This window comes from Anguilla anguilla, chromosome 4 (genome assembly GCF_013347855.1).
Source record: "Anguilla anguilla isolate fAngAng1 chromosome 4, fAngAng1.pri, whole genome shotgun sequence".
Lineage (NCBI taxonomy): Eukaryota > Metazoa > Chordata > Actinopteri > Anguilliformes > Anguillidae > Anguilla > Anguilla anguilla.
In genome coordinates, this window is record NC_049204.1 from 45,207,198 (window position 1) to 45,225,401 (window position 18,204).

The 18,204-nt window shown below is 40.9% G+C and overlaps 1 protein-coding gene and 1 long non-coding RNA gene across 5 annotated transcripts in view; both read left to right on the forward strand.

Annotated features, from left to right (window-relative positions):
- The window catches only part of gpc5b (glypican 5b), a 195,757-nt gene that overhangs the window by 6,372 nt on the left and 171,181 nt on the right, over nt 1–18,204 (forward strand). For 3 of the 4 annotated variants that reach the window (XM_035414636.1, XM_035414635.1, XM_035414639.1), the window contains exons 2-3: nt 5,482–5,814; nt 8,323–8,484. In XM_035414636.1, the coding sequence (XP_035270527.1) occupies nt 5,631–5,814; nt 8,323–8,484 (346 nt within the window). In that variant the 5' untranslated portion in view covers nt 5,482–5,630. The remainder of the gene's footprint in view (nt 1–5,481; nt 5,815–8,322; nt 8,485–18,204) is intronic. The other variant, XM_035414637.1, reaches the window with a different exon arrangement.
- Nucleotides 13,703–15,222, forward strand: LOC118225743. Its single transcript, XR_004764891.1, has 3 exons — nt 13,703–13,945; nt 14,104–14,386; nt 14,491–15,222. It is a non-coding gene; the product is annotated as an uncharacterized LOC118225743 (long non-coding RNA).

The following is an 18,204-nucleotide window of genomic DNA, read 5'->3' on the forward strand; positions in this document are numbered from 1 at the left end:
TCGAAGATTTTCACTAAAATAAATGTCTGTTAAGTCACTATCTATCGCTGAATTAGGTAACACAATGGTGGTTGTGCCTATTATTATATTAATTTATATTATTATTATTATAATAATTTATGATTATAGAACTGGGTGTCTGTGGCGACATTCCCGGGAAAAAATCACAAGCGGCGCATAGTTAGTGATGCGTTTTCCATCACCCATCAGTGGTTGGTCCGCCAGAGAGGGTAGGCGGACGCAACAGGCTTGCTCTTCAACTCACTTGTGTGTGAGCGGCGTACTGTTTTTTCCGGTGTCTGCTAGCGTTACAATAACAGAGAAAGGGAGGGGGTTATGGAACCCTGATAAGTTTTTGTGTAACATGAGAGGTCATATTATTTGTTGATGTAGATTTCGTATTACATTTGATGACAATGTAACATTACTAAATTACATAGCTATTTGCACAGCTAACGCTAGCTACCGGACCATGTCAATAAAGGCAACATTAGTTTAGACTAATTACATTTTGCGCACAGTATCCATCTCATATCAGGTAATGTTGTGTTAGCTAGCTAGCTAATGTAATTAACACAATCTAATGTCAGCTAACAATTAGAAAAAACACTAGCTAACGCTACCGCCCGGTACCGACCTCGCAAACTGTCTCTCGAATGCAATGCTACCGTTTGTGGAAATTGATCATCACTAATTCTACCCCAGGTCTGCTGCAGCATTTTAACCCGGCTCGGCAGTGTGAAGACAGCTTAAGTTAGCCTAATGTTAGACAATGAATGAGTATGTACATAACGTTATTGTATAACAACCATTTTTTATTCAGTAAATAATAAGTGTAATAGTTGGCGTGGCCCAGGTGCCAACCGACTGACGTCACACAGGCGACACTGGTTGGATCCGGTTGGGTTTATGGGAAGTGAGGTCCAAAAACACACCTACAATTACCGCTTCTCACCATTGATACCGCCAAAGAGAACGAAACGGAAATCTTCAAGATTGTAACTTTAACTAAAGTAGGTGAAACGCTAACATGTTAGGGTTAGCTAAAATAACGTTAGGCGATAAACTGTGCTTAAAAATCTTGTGCTGTTCGAACTATCCTACTAAACGTGGGCATGCGTCCCACCAAACATCCCTCTCAGGTCGTCTGTGAGTGAGTGACCACAATTTGCCATGCATAGCCCATAGGGGAAAAGCATAGGGGAAAAGACTGTTATGGCCACATTGGTGCTTAAGTGATAATCTAAAGTGATGTTAAATAATAAAATAAATTTAAAAAACTGTTATAGCCACATTTTAGGCTAAGTGATAGGCTTATGTTCAATGATAAAAAGCATGTATTTGGAAAAATGATTGGAAATAAAGCAATTTATTGATTTCTAATGCCCCCTTTTGATATTTCCATTCAATGCTTTACTCATGTGCCACAATAATGTAATGTTTTTGAGTTGAAATATCTTCATTTGGGGGCTTTTCCAAGCAAATATTGATATATGCGATTAATTCGATTAATTAATCAGCATATCATGTAATTAATTCGATTTTAATTGATTGACAGCCCTAATATATATATATATATATATATATATATATATATATATATATATATATATATATATATATTATATAATTATGTTTATTGTTTTGGGTGGGAAAGCAACAGTATTGTGAGGGATGGCAATAATATAATTTTTTTTTCTCTCACTCATGTCCCTTTAGGGCTCCATAGTTCTGCAGTAGCTCTAGTACTGGGGATTTATGATCACCCGGATAGACCGCGGTCACTATTGTAGCTTTGCTGGATAGTAAGCCGGGCAGTTCCCCTTTTCCTCTCTGACCCATTATGAAATTATCCGCAGTCACACTACCTATAATAACTGAAGCACTTTGACACACGCAGAACGCCCATAATACGTAATAAAATAGTATGGACTACAGTTTGACTTCCACTGATCCAGAGTTAAATCCTATCCCATCGCAGCGAGCACATCAGTTCTTCTCCAAGATTATTCTTCTCCAATCTTACATCGAATGCCAAGCAAAGAAAAAAAAAGATTCTTTGTCCTGTTTGCTAACTTGTTGAGGAGCTGATGGTAGGGGGCTTCTCAGCGAGGCCAGGAGGAAAGGTCATACAGTGTTGTATTTCCCAAAGAGCAGGCCAAAAGCCCAGCACTGCTTTATGACAAGGTGCTGGAGAAGATTAATGGGATGCAAAATAATTCCCTGTGCACACACCCGCATGTTTATTACTAAGTTACACTTTCTGATAGCGTGTAACTAAATGTGCAGTAAGTTTTATTTATTCATTTTTTAAGGACGACAATGGTGACACCCATTAATCCCATTAAAAGATAATGGAAAGCCAAACATAATAAGTGACATATTCCTTGTTACATTACTCAGTTTGCCAGGTGAACCTTGGGCTGGTTTGCCTTTATATATTAACCCCTTTGACAGGTGATTTTTAGTCCATTGGGATTGTACAAACAAGTGTTCAGCAGTAAGACTTACCACACGGTCTTCCCTTTCTTTTTTAAATATAAAAGTAGTGATATAATTCTAACGACTCACACACTTCACAATATGGCTTGGAGTTGGAAAATGTACTCCTGCTTCCGGGTAAATAGCATTAATTAGGGATGAGAGCAGAGATCACCAGTTTATGAGGGAAAAAAAACATTCCTGGCATGCACCAACTTGTTTCTTGCCAAAATCTGATTAGCTTCAGTCTATAAAACGAGTCAATGAAACAACATCACTGTGTGAACCTGGATCATAACTATGATATCAGAGATCAAAATCTTAGGAAGTGCAAAATATTTATGAGTCTGATGTGTTGATGAGTTTTTAGTGGATGGTGGTGAGCTCAGAGACTGCAGAGGGATTCTTGTTTAAAAGGAAACAGCCTTGGTCACTTTGTTGATACCCTCCAGTTAATTCTATATTTTATTAATACAGTGTGTATATAATTATACTGTACTCCACATTATAAAGTATACAAGATGTAACTGTACAAAATAATGAATATTCAGACCTTCTGTACATGTTTTACATACCTGTACCTCTAGGTACGGTACAGCAGGCTTCGGTGCCTGCTTTCACTGAGATTATCCTCAGTTTGATCTAGGAGCCTGCTGTTGCACATTTGTGATTTGGCAGTGATAGCGCATATGAGTCAGATGCTGAGAAGCATATTGTTTTTCACTTCCCATCAGAGCAACAGCAGTGACACAGATACAGGCCTACATTTCAGAATCCTTGATGTGGGCACAATTCTAGATTGTCAGCTGTCAGAACATTCTGTATTCCATTTTTGTGTTTGCCATATGAAAGACAATCCTCTCATTATAGGCAGAAACAGCTGACTTAGGCAGTGGGAGAGGGGGTGTTTTAGGCCTGCACTGAGAGAGCTAGTACTCCACATACTTATTTTGATGAGAATTATTAGAAATTGTCAAGTTTAGTCGGGCAGCTGATGGACTGCTGTTGGTATCTTCATACTTTAGCTGATATGAGATGCTGAAGAAAAGAAGGAACAGGTGATTAAAAACTAAAAAGAAAGTGAAATATCTCTCTCTTGCAGATAGGCTTAGCTGACTGATTCTACCATCTATATTGTAGTTATATTGGAAATGCTAACTTTTGACATGCAAATACCTTGTAATTAGTGTTATTAAATTGTTTTCATGTTAGCCTACTGTATTTTAACCTACTTCAGTGCCAGTAATAGAAGGTTGCTACTGTATGTATACTGTTGAAACTATGAAGCTTTTTTAAGCAGCCTTCATTAACTTAAAATAAGAAAAGCTTTGCGACTGCTTGAGAATTCTGAACATAGCAATAAACTGAACTGGCAACAATTTCTATGGTAACTGAGAATTGTGGTCATAAGCCTAGTATTCACTAACTAGATTGCTATTAAGCTAATAGCTCCCAGTCTTTGTGGTCTTATGTGGTACTCCAACTGCTAAGTACAGCTAAAATAGATAGTAAGCTAGAACCTCGTCTTTGTCAGGCAAAGAGGTTCAGTCTGGGAGCTTTCACACTTTTCACACCTACCGTAGACACTTCCATAAAGAATTAAAAATGGTTCTCCTTTTTCTCTTGCACTGCGTTTTGGGCCTGCTAATGCCTTGTCCACTCTTGACGCTTCATAAAATGGGCATCGCCCTGTGAGCCCCATGTATTTCAGGGTACCCCGCTACTTAACATGAGCCTTTCCCATAATCCCAGCAGCCCACTGGAGATTTCATCTTTTGACTTACTGTATGGTATAATGTCAGTTCTTTCTGTTGTGCAATCATGTGCCTGCTGCCTGGGCACATGCCCATCCAGTGAGGTAAAAACACTGCTGCGATTTTGGCATGGGACCAGTTATTGCAGCCTTCGGAAAGTTTTTTTTAGTCTTGGTAAAACTCTCCCTCTCCCCCCACCCCCATTCTCCATGCTGAAAGCTTATCGTACGCGCTGGGATATTTAGATTTACTGTACACATAGCATGTCGCTCCTTGGGGACCAGATTAAGAATGCCTAGTTGACAGAGGGGTAGCACAGACTGTCACAAAGGAAGGCAGGCCACAACAGGTGAGGAAGCCAAAAGTCTTTTCAGTTACACCCGTCCCCCTCTAACCACCCTCCCCCCACCATACAGATCAAAATTGTATCCTGTTTTTAGAGCCTCAGGAAATATACTGTAATTGTTCACAATGATAGTTCTGGCATAAATGTAACTTATTCCATAATGAAACTATACTGTGGTCTCATTATTCACAGGCGCTTTTAAAAGGTTTTAGTTTCATGCATCTAAAAGCTTTATTTGCATAACTAGCGCTCTTTTCTAGGGAAAATCGTGCAGCTAGCGTTTATGTTTTTAAAAAATATGAACATACAGATAGCTATTTGGAGCAATCTAGGATAACTGCACTGCTCAAGAGTGTAACTTCTGCCTCAGCCAGGAATCAAGCCTGCAACCACAAGCACTGTTTTGACCCTTTCTCCAATTTATATCTGACTGCCATTTCCCCTCCATCCACACCTGAAGTCCTGTCTCTTTAGTGACATTTCCTTTGGATGGTGAGCATTGCTCACTCGTTTGGGCGTAGCGAGCGTTTTTTTTTGTTTTCTACCCCCCCAAATCTGTTTGTCAAGAGATGTCAATGGACAGTTCCCAGCTGTTACTCTGATGGATAAAAAACCGGTCCTGATTAATTGCATTACGGGGTTGACTTAATAAATTTCCTTATAATTATTCCTCCCTTTCCACTTTACATTATTACATACTTCATTGTCCTACTATATGACATTGATTATATTTTTTTAAAATTCTCTGTCATATCTGTGGCTTGAAATGGTGAATGGATTGCACATGGGTAGCAGGATATTAATGTTGTTCTTGTACCAGGATTTTCTGTTTGCTCTTAATATCTGTCCTCGCTTGTATGACCTAAGTGCTCTTGTTTCATGGTTTTTCCACTGCTGAAGTAAGAGGGCTTTTGCAGGACAGTAGAGTGAGAGGAGAGAGCCAAAGGCCCTGAGCTGCCTGCCCAGGATGGAGGGAGAGAGCAAAGAAGATTGAGAGACAAAAGGAGAACAAGGCCAGGGTGGAGGCATCAGCAGTGGGTGATGGGTAGATGGATGCTGGTAAAGAAGCAGATGGGGAGGGGGAGGCGAGAGAAGGGAAAAGAAAGAGAAGGAAACTGGTAAATGAAGAGAATGGAAAACATAAAGAGATGGAGAAGAATAAATGGGGAGAGCTGAAGAGGAGGCAGAAGGAAAAAGTTGGAGATGGAAACCAGGCAGACCCTGATGTCCTGAGTAAGCATGGAGGCATTGTGCTACTGCATCCTTCCTCCTTTTAGAAGTCTTCAGCTTGTGCACCCAATCCTGCTGCAACACCGTCCTGCCCATTCACCCCCTTCGCATGCAGGCCTCTGCTTAGTTTATCCCAGGCAGAGCCAGGCAGCAGTGGTGGGCGGAAAATGTTACTGCCTTTTTTGGGGTTTCTGAAGAATTTGGGTTAGCGGCACAGCTCGCAAGAGAACTGCTCTCTTCAAACAAAGTCCTTCCCATAGCGCTGGGCGATATGGACAAAATCAAATATCACAATATTTTTGACCAAATACCTCGATATCGATATTGTGATGATATTGTGGGGATGACTATTGGTACTTTCACAAAATTACACAATGCGATTTTTGATAAATAATCATCAGTAATGCCTATTTAATAACTAAGTGTGTAAAGGCAAATAATAGAACAGCTAGAACAGTCAGGTAAGTTCAGAAAATTACATCACTTTACTGTAATGCTGCCTTTAAAACCAGGAAAAGACAACACTTATGCCATATCACGATATTATGATAAACAAAATCCCAGACGATATGTAGTTTCATATCACGATATTGATATAATATCAATATATTTCCCAGCCCTACTTCACAAACACAGCAAATAAGTGCTGAGTAAATATCCCGCACCTTTAGTCAATGGGAGATTTTTAAAGTAAGCATGATTCCTGAACTTGGTGTGAGTCAGTGGCTAAGAAACTGACTTCTGCTGCTCCGGCTTAGAATTTTATTTTTGCTATCAGTGCTGAAAGTTGGCTTGACTTATGGCAAACATGAAAGAGAAACACACTGAAATCGAAATATTTTTATCTTTAAAAAAAAATAATTTATACTTTTTATATATTTTTTAAAATATAATTTTATAATTGAATGTAATATATGTAAGGGTACTGTGGCAGGGCTCGGTTTGTGGGAGAGGTTCGGGGCAGTCTGAGGACCATGCCTACTGGTTAGGTAGGCACACGCACCTGGAGTGCTCAGTAATTAATCCAGGTATTTAAAGTGTGCTTACTTAACCAGTAGGCGTGGTCCTCAGTCTGCCCGAACCTCTTCCACAAACTTATGTAAGTGTCCAACAGATATTCCTATTTTGGTCTACATTTTGAGTGGAAAGTTTTTTATCTCTTCATATTAAATGCATCAGAAATGTATTCATACTAGCAATTGAAATATATAATATATATAATATTTGAAATTACAGCCGTTTCTAAGTATAAATGTGTAACCAACTGAGGCATGAAGTTGAAATTTTTTTGGAATAATCATTGGACATTGGAGGGTCACCATTCTTTTTGTGTACATTTAACAGACAGTGTGTGTGTGGAATACTCATTTGTTTCATATGTAATGTTTTTTGTCTAGCTGAATGACCCTAGTTATCCTTTTATGCATTGCTATGTGTGGGAGCTGCGAAAGGGAAACTGAGACTCCAGTTGACCCTGAAATCATTTTTTTTTTTTAATGCAAGGGAGCTTGGAGATTTCTGAGATTTCTGAGATTTTCTGAATTTATAGCAAAGACGTGGCTGAAAATGAAAGAACAGATGAAATCAGTTAATATTGTTTATGCTGGCAAAGCTGTCTTATTTATATCCCACTATGATGATGATGATGATGATTATTATTATTATTATTATATAATAATAATAATAATAATAATAATAATAATTTAAAAAATATATTATAATAATATTAGTAGTAGTACCAGTAGTACTTTGTCAAAAAAACTTTGTAGGTGGCAGCCCAGCTTCAGCAGCTCTGACAGCAGCCCTTTATACTCTGGTGTCACCAGAGTGTCTCTGGGGCATGGGAGACAGGGAGCGAGGCATAAAACTACACGCTCCATGTGTCATGGTGGAGGCTGTAATGTGTGCTCACCCTGCAATTATGGTATATAGACTGCCATCTCCTCTTTAGAACAGCGCTGTGGCATTGTTAGACTTTGGTAAGCTAGCTTTGTCAATGACGAAAATACTTCATGTTAGCAGTTCATTTGTTTTGCTGTGTAGAGCAATACAATTTTGATTTCTGGTACGTCCACTAATTGCAGGCAAGCAGAACAGTTCCGTTAGTTTCAGGAGTGAATATGCTGAGTGTAGTTTGCTTAGTTTGCTAACCCACTGTCTCACTAAGGGTGGGCGTACATTATACGAGTTGCGGGCTCTGTTTTTTTCAGATCATCACCAAGTCAAAAAAAAATGTTAGGTCGTAACATTGCAACTTGCAAGGTATGAGATACCATTCTGAACCGATGCAACTAGTTTACAGGCATCCGTTCATTTTTTGACAGGGTATGCGAGCCGATTCTGTGTTTCATTTAATCGGTTGTCACAATCTAAACTTTAAGTGTGAGAGGGCATCCAAACTCCTGATGTCCCAGGAGAAAATTGTATAATGTATGCCTGCCCTTAGTCACTGTTCTGATATTCTGTCCTATTTGAGTGTTCTACTCTTCCACTCTTTCTTTGTTCCCCCAGATGCCGACTTGCAGATTTGTAAACACAAGGGCCCCACCTGCTGCACACGCAAGATGGAGGAGAGCTACCAGCTGGCTGTGCAGAGAGAGACCCTGCAGAACATTCGCTCCTACAGCTTTGAGCTCAAATACCTCATTGTAGGCCACATCTCCTCCTTCCAGGGTAAGGACTGGCTGAGGAGGGCCATGGGTGGGGTGTGGGCTGGGCGGGGCAGGAGCAGCACAACACTAAGTTAAAAACAAATTAAAATGTGTTTTTTCCAGGATAGCTTTATACATATTTATGAAAAGATATGAGGTAGGTTTACGCACATAAGCTGTATCATTTGTTAATTTCAGGTGCTCTGTCCCAATGCATTCTTTATTCATGGGTCATGGACCATAGATCTGGATTGTATAAGTTGTTTTCGGCCAATACCAGGGCCACCTGGACATAGGTCTGCTCGATGAAGGTGATTCCTCCTCATCCTTACGGTCCCCGTGTTAGTTCTCAAAACGGGGAAGGACTTAACTGGTTCAGCTTTTGTTGCGGTTCTGAAGGAGGTTTGAGGAATGAAATGATCACAGCTGATTTTCTTTCCTGCATTGCTCTTGGAGGACGTCACGGTGAAAACCTTCCAAGCTGGCCTTCAACGACTTATTTGTAATGTCTTGAATTCATTCCCCTTTTGGTTAAAGACATCTGACTCTTGGGGAAGACTCCACTGTGTTCAGGGAATCAAAGGGAATCAAAGGGAATCAAAGGGAATCAAAGACGATTCTTTATTTTTCACTGCAAAGTTCATTGGATTGTCCGCACAGCAGTGTGCAAAGCAAGCAAGCAGTTGTGAATTGCAGTTCTGGGCCTTGTTAATTTGTGCCATTATTGCTTGCAAGGACTGTGGGAGGACTGTGTCAGCAGATATTCTTCTATGTGGCTTGCCTCTCTTCCCCTCCCAGCAAACGCACAGCTTTCTCACACCATTAACATTTTGTCAGAACATCGCAGAACGTCAAATTTTGGCACCTTTTTATTTGATTACAGTGGTGTGCTTTATCTTTGTGTGAGTGCGTGCTTGCGTGCATGTGTGTGTGAAAAACAGGGACTGTGATTTTGCCCACCGGTTTGGTTCAACACTTATTTCTTTCTTTGTGAGCTGTGTTCTGTATCAGACACAAATTAAATCATTAAATTCAGTTTGATGAAGAAGGGGCCTGATCAGACTTGAGTTCTGGGAGTGATTGGTTGAAAGAGAGCAGGGCTGTTCTAAGAGCTGGGACACTCTTTTACTCTGACCTGTGCAGTGGGGGTTGTATTGGCATTCTGGTTTCCACAGAAACGGATATTGGGGCAAACAAGAAAGAGAGGGACAAAGTTTTTTAAGCTTCTGTCCCTAGAGAGTAAGTTAAGAAATGCCATTTGAATTTTTAAATTCTCTAAATCCTCTGCCAGTAAATTTAAATTTAAGTTGGACTTTAAAAATACAGAACCATGTGAACATAAAAGTTTTTTAAAATACATAAAACCATAAGATAACTCATCCAATGTTTTCGTTTTACAAACATGCATGGTTTCATGCTGCTTGTTTAAGGCTACATATTTGGGATGTAAAGTTGGCTGAAAATGTGTATTTTTGTTGATAATATATGAGCTTAAGAGAGGTATGAGACAATGTTCAGACTGTGGTGTCTACCTGTACCCATTAGGTTTGGCTGTACAGGCAGTGCTTGGTAAGCAATCAGAGACTTTAGGCATGAAAACAGCCTTGAACTCCAACTTCTTTAACTCATTTTGTGGCTCTTTCTACATTGCTAAATTTATGATTATACATTGTGACATTCAAGTATTCTGATTTTGTTGTTTTTGGGGGGGCGGGAAGGGGGGATGGTGCTAAATTTGGTCCTGGCCAGAAAAATCTGAATGGATGCAAAAGCATATAATTACTTTCTACCCTGTGGCGGTTTTGGGGGTTTGAATGCGCTCCATTCAGAGAGATCCTGTCCAAATAAAATAATATCGTTGCTGGCGGTGTGTCCCCTGGTTTGTGCTTTGGTGGAGCTCAGTGTCTGTGGCATCGCAGCAGCACAGCAGCCGTCCTGCCAAGGTTTGAAGACATTCGGCTGGTCAAGCCAAAAGGGGTGAAACTGTTGTGTGAGATGAAGATCATGTCAGTGTTGCAGTGCACACAGTGGGGCCCCTTTTTCTAGCACAGTGCACGTTCGCTGTGGATAGTTGGGCAAATTATATCAAATGCTATTTGGCGATAAAAGCTTCATTTATTCACTTCTTGTGGTGAGCGAGCGTGTTCATTACATTACATTTACGGCATACATTTAGCAGATGCTGTTATCTAAAGCCATTTACATATAATCCATTCATACAGTTAGATATTTACTGAAGCAATTCAGGTGAACAGAGCCGGCTCTAGGATTTTAGGGGCCCTAAGCAAGATCGATCCAGGGGAACCGATAACAGGCCAGAGAACTGGCGCAAGAACAGTGGCATCAAAAAAAAAGTTTGCTCCCTGTGAATACTGCACAACTAAAATGTCTTTCACAAAAACATTTATAAACTCAACATTGTGGCCCACAGATGGTTGTGGCCCTAAATGGCCACATAGTGTTTATACCAGCAGCCAGCTCTGCAGGTGAAGCACCTTGATCAAGGGTACAGTGGCAGTGCCCGAGCTGGGAATCAAATAGTTTTTTTTAAATGTGTTGTTCTCTGTTGTATGTTCTGTAAATACTTTGCTGCAGTAGAATACTTTCCTTTATCAGAAAGGTTGCTGTAGTCTGAGAGTGGTGGTACATTTACTGTCCTAGGGCTGATTTTTTTAATGACTTGAACACAAAAATGGCACTTTCAGGAATGCAGCAAGCAGATTTCCAAGCTCTTGTGTGAGCCCTTTCTTTGAAAAGGGGCCTTGCGTTGCTACTGTTTAGTCTCTCCGACATTGTTTCTTTAAAGTAAATGTTTAAGATTGATCTGCACGCTAGGTTTTTTTCCCCTCATCCCTCCACTTATCCAAGAAGAGAAAGAGGAAAGTTCTACAGTAGGAACTTTTTTATGCACTCCCCCTCTCTCTTTATCTCGTTTCCTCCCTCCCTCGCTCTTTCAGTGTCAGGGATAAACAACAGGACTAATACCGATCGGGTGAAAGAGGAGGAGTGAAAAATGTTTAAATTCACATAGTATCCTTGGAGATGTTTTACCATCTGAATTAGTGGTTCTAACGAGGTGTCTGTAAAGGAAGAAAAGACTGGTTGTCCTCTCCTGCTTTTCAGTGTTTCCCCTGGTCAGGGCTGGGTCCTCTTTTAAAAAAGGAAGCGGGGGATTCATCCTGTCTGTGTTTTTTTTATTTCCATGTGAAAGAAAGTGCAGATGATGTCAGGGATGTAGACGGCAGCGTCTGCGGAGTGAAGCTGGCCCCGTGCGGGCGCTCATTTGTGGGGGGGGCGTCCTACGCCGATGCCGTCTCAGCGTAACTGCCCCTGAAAAAAGCCCTTATCCTTTCATCTCATATTGAAATTTATGCTGATCGTTCTTTCGCCTTGTAGCTTGTAATGCGAGACGTGTCCAAGCCCAGAGCGCCAGAGCGTACTCCCCTCCCTGCCCAAACCCCCTCACACTATTGGACACGGTGCCATGGTAGTGTAGCAGAGACGTTGCAGCGGTGCCCTTCCATAATGCTGAGCACCAGGCTGCCAGACACTGGTCTCTTCCTATTCATAAATTACACCCACAACGCACTGCAGTCATCCACACATCCTCAAGGGTTTTTTCTTCTTTTTCTGTTGAGCAACCGGCCTTAATTCCTTGCATTCAGGTTCTATAATGACTTGAATACCATGATTTGTTAATTGTTTGAATAAGGTGCTGTAGTGCTGGGCTAAAACAAAAACCTGCACCCACGCTAGCCCTTCTTGGATAAGATTGGACACCCTCTCTTTAGACTACTTTATAACCTTGCAATAGATGTCTTTTTTCTTTGTTGTCGTGTCTGAAATCTTTGGTGTTGCTTGATTGACTGAAGAGGGTAACTGAAACTCTGGCTAGACGTGGATAGCACACTGATCTGTTAGCATGTGTCATATTGTCATTGTCTAACACTAAAAACTCTGTTTCATTTGACAAACTGTGTTCTGGCAACAAACAGAAAATGTGGAAAAAGTATGTATTTGGACTGGATTGGATATTTGTGGCTATGGATAACTGTTACATAATGAGTATTGTACCTTTCGGACCTGTGTTTTATAGTTGTTCCAATGACCTTCCGTATGCACTTATTGTACATTGCTTTGGATAAAAGCATTTGCCAAATAAATGTAATGTAATTTATTATCAATTGCAGACAGCCCCATTTAACCCATAAATTGCAAGGACAGCAGTGGTTGGATCCCCTGTTTGTTGCAACTGAACATGCAACACAAGTTCATATGTGGATGCATCTACAGCACTGATGAGCCTGATTGTTTTGCCTTCCACAACAGGTTGTGTGCAATGCAATATTTATTTTTATAACTGAGGTCAGGGTTCAGAGGATCAGTCTCCCGTTTGTTTCTCGCCTCTTGTCCTCCCCCCGCCCATGGACCGCAGACAGTTAAAATATTCCACAATGTGTGTTTTTTGAGTCACCGGGCTAAAGCGATCTGAAGTGCCTGGCTAAACGCTGGGCTCTCCAGAACACTGTGTGATTTCTGGCGCTTGTTCTGTAATAACAGTGACAGGAGGTGATACATGCCACGTGTGTAGTGTCATTTAGGGAAAAAAAGCAAAGAGAGCAGAGCCATTCCTCCAGCTATTGAAAAAATCATATGGAAGCCGTGTGTTTCATCAGTAGTTTTGGACAGATACATAAACACACATGCACACACACAAACACACACCCATATGCACATACACACGCACATACACAAACACATGCACACACACACACAAACACACACACAAACACATGCACACACACACACACACACACACACACACATATGCACATACACACACATACACAAACACATACACGCACATGCACATACACACATGCACACAAAAACATACGTGCGCACACACATGGCCCAGCCCTGTAGCCTACCTCTAGACCAGTGGCTCTCAACCTCAGTCCTGGGGACCCGCTGTGTATGCTGTCAAAATTTTCAATTACAGTTTTTTACGATTGCTTACACAGTAAAATTAAAAATAACACACAGTTAGTGAAACCTGACGCTCAAGGAGCTAAACCTCAGCCTAGATCTGCACAACTATAAGCACATTCTCAGCCTCACACTTTTTGCTAAACACGACACACAGTACACTACACACAGTACGCTCTATAAATAGACAACAGGTGAGTTTACCTGTCTTCAACAAAAATAGAAGGCAACGTTGCAGTAAGAGGAAGGGGGAGAGGGGGAGCCTGCGGAGGAAGAGGGGTAGGGAGAGGAAGAGGAAGAAGTAGAGGTAGACCTGGAGGAGGACGTGGACAAAGAAGACGAGGACCAAATTTATCAGATGAGATTCGAGCAACATTGGTTGACCATGTTGTAAACCATGGTTTGACATTGAGAGAGGCTGGACAGAGAGTTCAGCCCAACCTCAGCAGATGTACTGTTGCAACAGTAATTTGGACATTTCGACAAGAGCACAGGTGAAAAACAACTTTTCTCTACTGTCTACAGTAATATCAGTACAATGTAACCTACTATATGCACTACATCAGTACCCATTCACTGCATTCCATGTTTGAAACAATGCCTTGTACGCTGTCCTGTGACATTTTCCATGTATTTTGATTGGTCTACATAGGATTGAGGGTCAAGAACGTCAAGGAGGAAGGGGCTCCATATTCTCAGAGGAACAAGAGAGAGCTATCGTAAATGTGGTTTTGGCCAATAATGCGATATGCCTCAGAGAAATTCAAACAAACATCCTCCAGGACCACACAGTTTTCAATAATATCCATCAGGTCTTTCTACCAACACTGGGGTGAATCCTTAAAAAACATCACATAGAGATGAAACAACTCTACCGAGTGCCATTTGAAAGAAATTCTGAGAAAGTAAAAGACCTGCGGCATGAATATGTGGAGGTAAGTAATGTACACTTCAGTATTGTGCACTGCACACAGAACCTTTTTACACGTAAATTTATAGTAGGCCTATATTAAACTACACAATGTTGTCTTTTTTTCAGAGAGTTTTGCAAATGGATGCTGATGCAATCCCACATAGATTTATCCTCATAGATGAGGCTGGGTTTAACCTGACAAAAGTAAGAAGAAGAGGGAGAAACATCATTGGCCACCAAGCTATTTTGAATGTCCCGAGCCAACATGGTGGTAACATCACAATGCGCTGCAATCATGCAGAATGGGTCCTCCACCACCATGCCAACTTAGGTCCTTACAACACGGCCCACATACTCACATTTTTAGACAGACTACACAACATTGTCACAGCAGAAGACCAAATGGATGCAGAGCAGATGAGATACATTGCCATCTGGGACAATTTATCTTTCCACCGATCTGCTCTGGTCCAAAACTGGTTTCATCAGCATCCACAATTTTCACTCCAGTACTCTCCACCATACTCTCCCTTCCTTAACCCCATTGAGATGTTTTTCTTGGCATGGCAGTGGAAGGTTTACGATCTCCAGCCCTATGTCAGGATACCCCACATTCAAGCCATGGAGTGGGCCTGCGACCAAATTGATGCAGGGTCTGTGCCATTCAAGAAGATTTTTTTTTCATTCATGCTTTCTTTTTTGTCTCCACAAATGTTTTTGCTGTGTTTATGTACTATATTCTATTTAGAATATGTTCTGTTCTGATTTTCAGTGCAAAATGCAACCTTTGGAAATGCATGGATGTATTGACTGATTTTACAATGTGGAGAGAAATAAATATTTTCATCAGTGTGCAGTTCTGGTCTTGTGTGTTGTGTTTGGTCAATATATTCATGTACTTTACTCTAACAATATCTCTGAAAAAATCAAACCCAAACTATATCATTAGAAAAGTAGAAATGTGAAAAGTGTTTTAGATTGAGCACAGCAGTGTGTAACTGGTTCAAACAGAATCACATCGTATGAACCATGTGTGTGCCATACGGTGACAAAATTGGGTTTTTATAAATTATTGTATAGTATAGCAAAAGATCTGAGGTGTTCTGCTACTTGTGTGTGTGGTTGTGTGAATACAGTGTAGTGTATTGACAAAATGAGCTCTGTTTTCAAAATCAAGCTTAAGCAATCGTAAAAAAACTGTAAAATAGTTGAAAATGTGTTTAAGTTAGACCATAATTGCTTGGTTAAACTTATTTTAACACAATGCAAATTTTGCTAGTCGCCATTTGCTGTCAGTAACCTCCCATTCATTTTTCACAGATGATTTTAGGTAGGTTTGCACACTCACAGCAGATTTCAACTGTCAGTTTGTGATTGAATCAATTTGAAAAGGAACTTCTTTCAGTTGGGATTATTTGTCTTATAGAACAGTGGCAACCAACCCTGCTCCTGGAGATCTACCATCCTGTAGATTTTCACTCTAACCATAACAAAGCGCAATTCATTCAACAGCTAGAGATCTTGTTGAGCTACTAATTAGTAGAGTCAGGTGTGCCAAATTAGGTTTGAAATGAAAACCAACAGGACAGTAGATCTCCAGGAACAGGGTTGGTTACCACTGTTATAGAACATAGAGCACAGTGAATGAAATTCCTTGAATGTGAACATAGGACATTTACACATAGCTATTTCTGGCACAATGTGGCTTGAAGAGGATAAATCGTCCTTCAATGGACTAGGAAAGTGTCTAATTGAAAACAATGAGCAGCTCATTACAATACAGTGCTTGTTTCTGTGGTTGTAACAAAAACCAGCAAACATGGTGGGTCCACATGACCAGGGTTGAGAACCACTGCTCTAGACCCAGCTACCGTGCAAAGGATCAGGGTGTCCACGAGGATGGACTTTTGTAAAATATTTGCAAATTGCAAATTGTTTCATGCTTTACTGACTTCAGAAGGCCCTCCGGGCACGTCTGTGTGTAACCGTGAAGCCATGTTGCCTGTTCTTCATGACATGACGTTCCTGCCACGCTTCACCACAAAACAACCTTTGCTTCCCCCCCCCTTTCCATTTTCTGCCATGACTGTTTCCATGAACTAGTAAGGAAGAAGAAAAAAGAGATTAGAACTGTAGAACATCTTCTGGAAGAATTTACTGGATTGTACGGAAGGATGGCAACAGATGCCGTAAGACGGCCAGTCCGATCCCTTTATGGTTTGTGCAGGAATGCTATGCTGGATTGTGCGGGCCCATGTGCTGACTTTAATCACAAGCCCCACTCCCCGGCGTTTGGTTGTTGCTCACATTTGGGGTGCGGTGTCTGCCGCAAATTTTCTCTCAGTGCTTTGTTGCAGTGCTAACTTCATTTCAGTGCTACTTCACAAACTTGAGGCTGTTCAGATAGAGGTCCCTCAGCCCCTATGCCCCCTCCTCCCCCCACACAATTGGCCGGGAAACATTCCATCCCAACTCATTGTCCAACTCACTTCCTAATCCCCAAGCTTTTTTTGGAGATGTGTGTTTGGACAGAGTCGTGCTGTTGTGTAAAACCTGACAAGGCAAAACAGTGTTAATGAATCACATTCCCGGATCACCCCGTTTGTGCTTCTGTTAAATCATTAGCTTTCAAACCTTCCTCTCTCTCATTTCTCCTTTTTTTCTCCTTTCAACCAGCAGTAATGCTTTTATTCAGGAAATGGATACTCACTGTACTTAAAAAACAAAATAGTAGATGAATGGTAAGGGTCAAGTGAGTGAAATTAATTACTAAAAGAACGTAGGAGATCAGTACTAGTTGTAAATTTATGAAGCAACCGAGAGTTTGGTCATTTCAGGGTAGGACTCCATTTTTCTGTGAGCACTTAGATCACTTTACCTTCTAATTCCCTCTTAGCAGGAACATTTTTTTCTTTGGGGTAGTCCAAATTCCCACAGCTGTGCCAACAGAGAACTAAAAGAGCACTTTGGATGTGATGGCTGTGAATGAATGGGCTTTTCTTTGTTGAAATGTTAGCAACTGGCGGCTGGCTGTACATGTTCAAAAACGAATCTCAATGTGAGCCTGGCATGAGTAGCTGGGCTAGGCGGTGTCATCTGGCTGTTCGGGCCTAAATCTCCTCGAAAAGCCTTTTCTTAATCGGTTATGGGTGACGGGGCAGATGGTCTGGGAATGGACCCCTCAAGATTATAATACCACCTATTAATCTGAAGACCACAGAGTATTTTGCTATTGCTGCAGATTGTGGTCTGAAGAGAAAATCCAGCTTGAGCCAAGTAATAGAGCAGTGATGTGGCCTTTTCAAACAGCTTCAGTCTCTGTGGTTGGATGTATATGTACCACTACCCTTCTACTGATATTGTACGAAATAGACTCAACCCCAGTTGTAGGAATGTGAGGTTTATGTGGACTTAGTGTCTTAAACAGAAATGTTTTTTTTTTTTGGCGTATTGAATTTAATTAGCTGTGATCTGGGACTCGTATTTGGCTGTTCATCTCATAGGCTACCAATGCATGATCTTTTTTCAGCATTACGGGTCCGAATCCACAGTGCTGAATTACAATTGTGTGTGATGTGCTTTTCTCCTTATTTTTGCCTTTGATTTATAATGTAAGAGTGCTGTATAATGGACTGCATAGTTCCCAGAGAGAACATAAATAATTGTTCCAGTTAGCACACATCAAATTTCAGGAGCAAATGCTCCTGAAATGGGAGTAACTGTAGAGCCCTACTTCTTGGTGAAAGTGTGAAGTAAAACCCCGTTGAGGGTGCGCTGGTTGTTTTACCTACTCGGGCACAAGCACACATCTAAAACACAATACTGAGATGTGCTAACAAT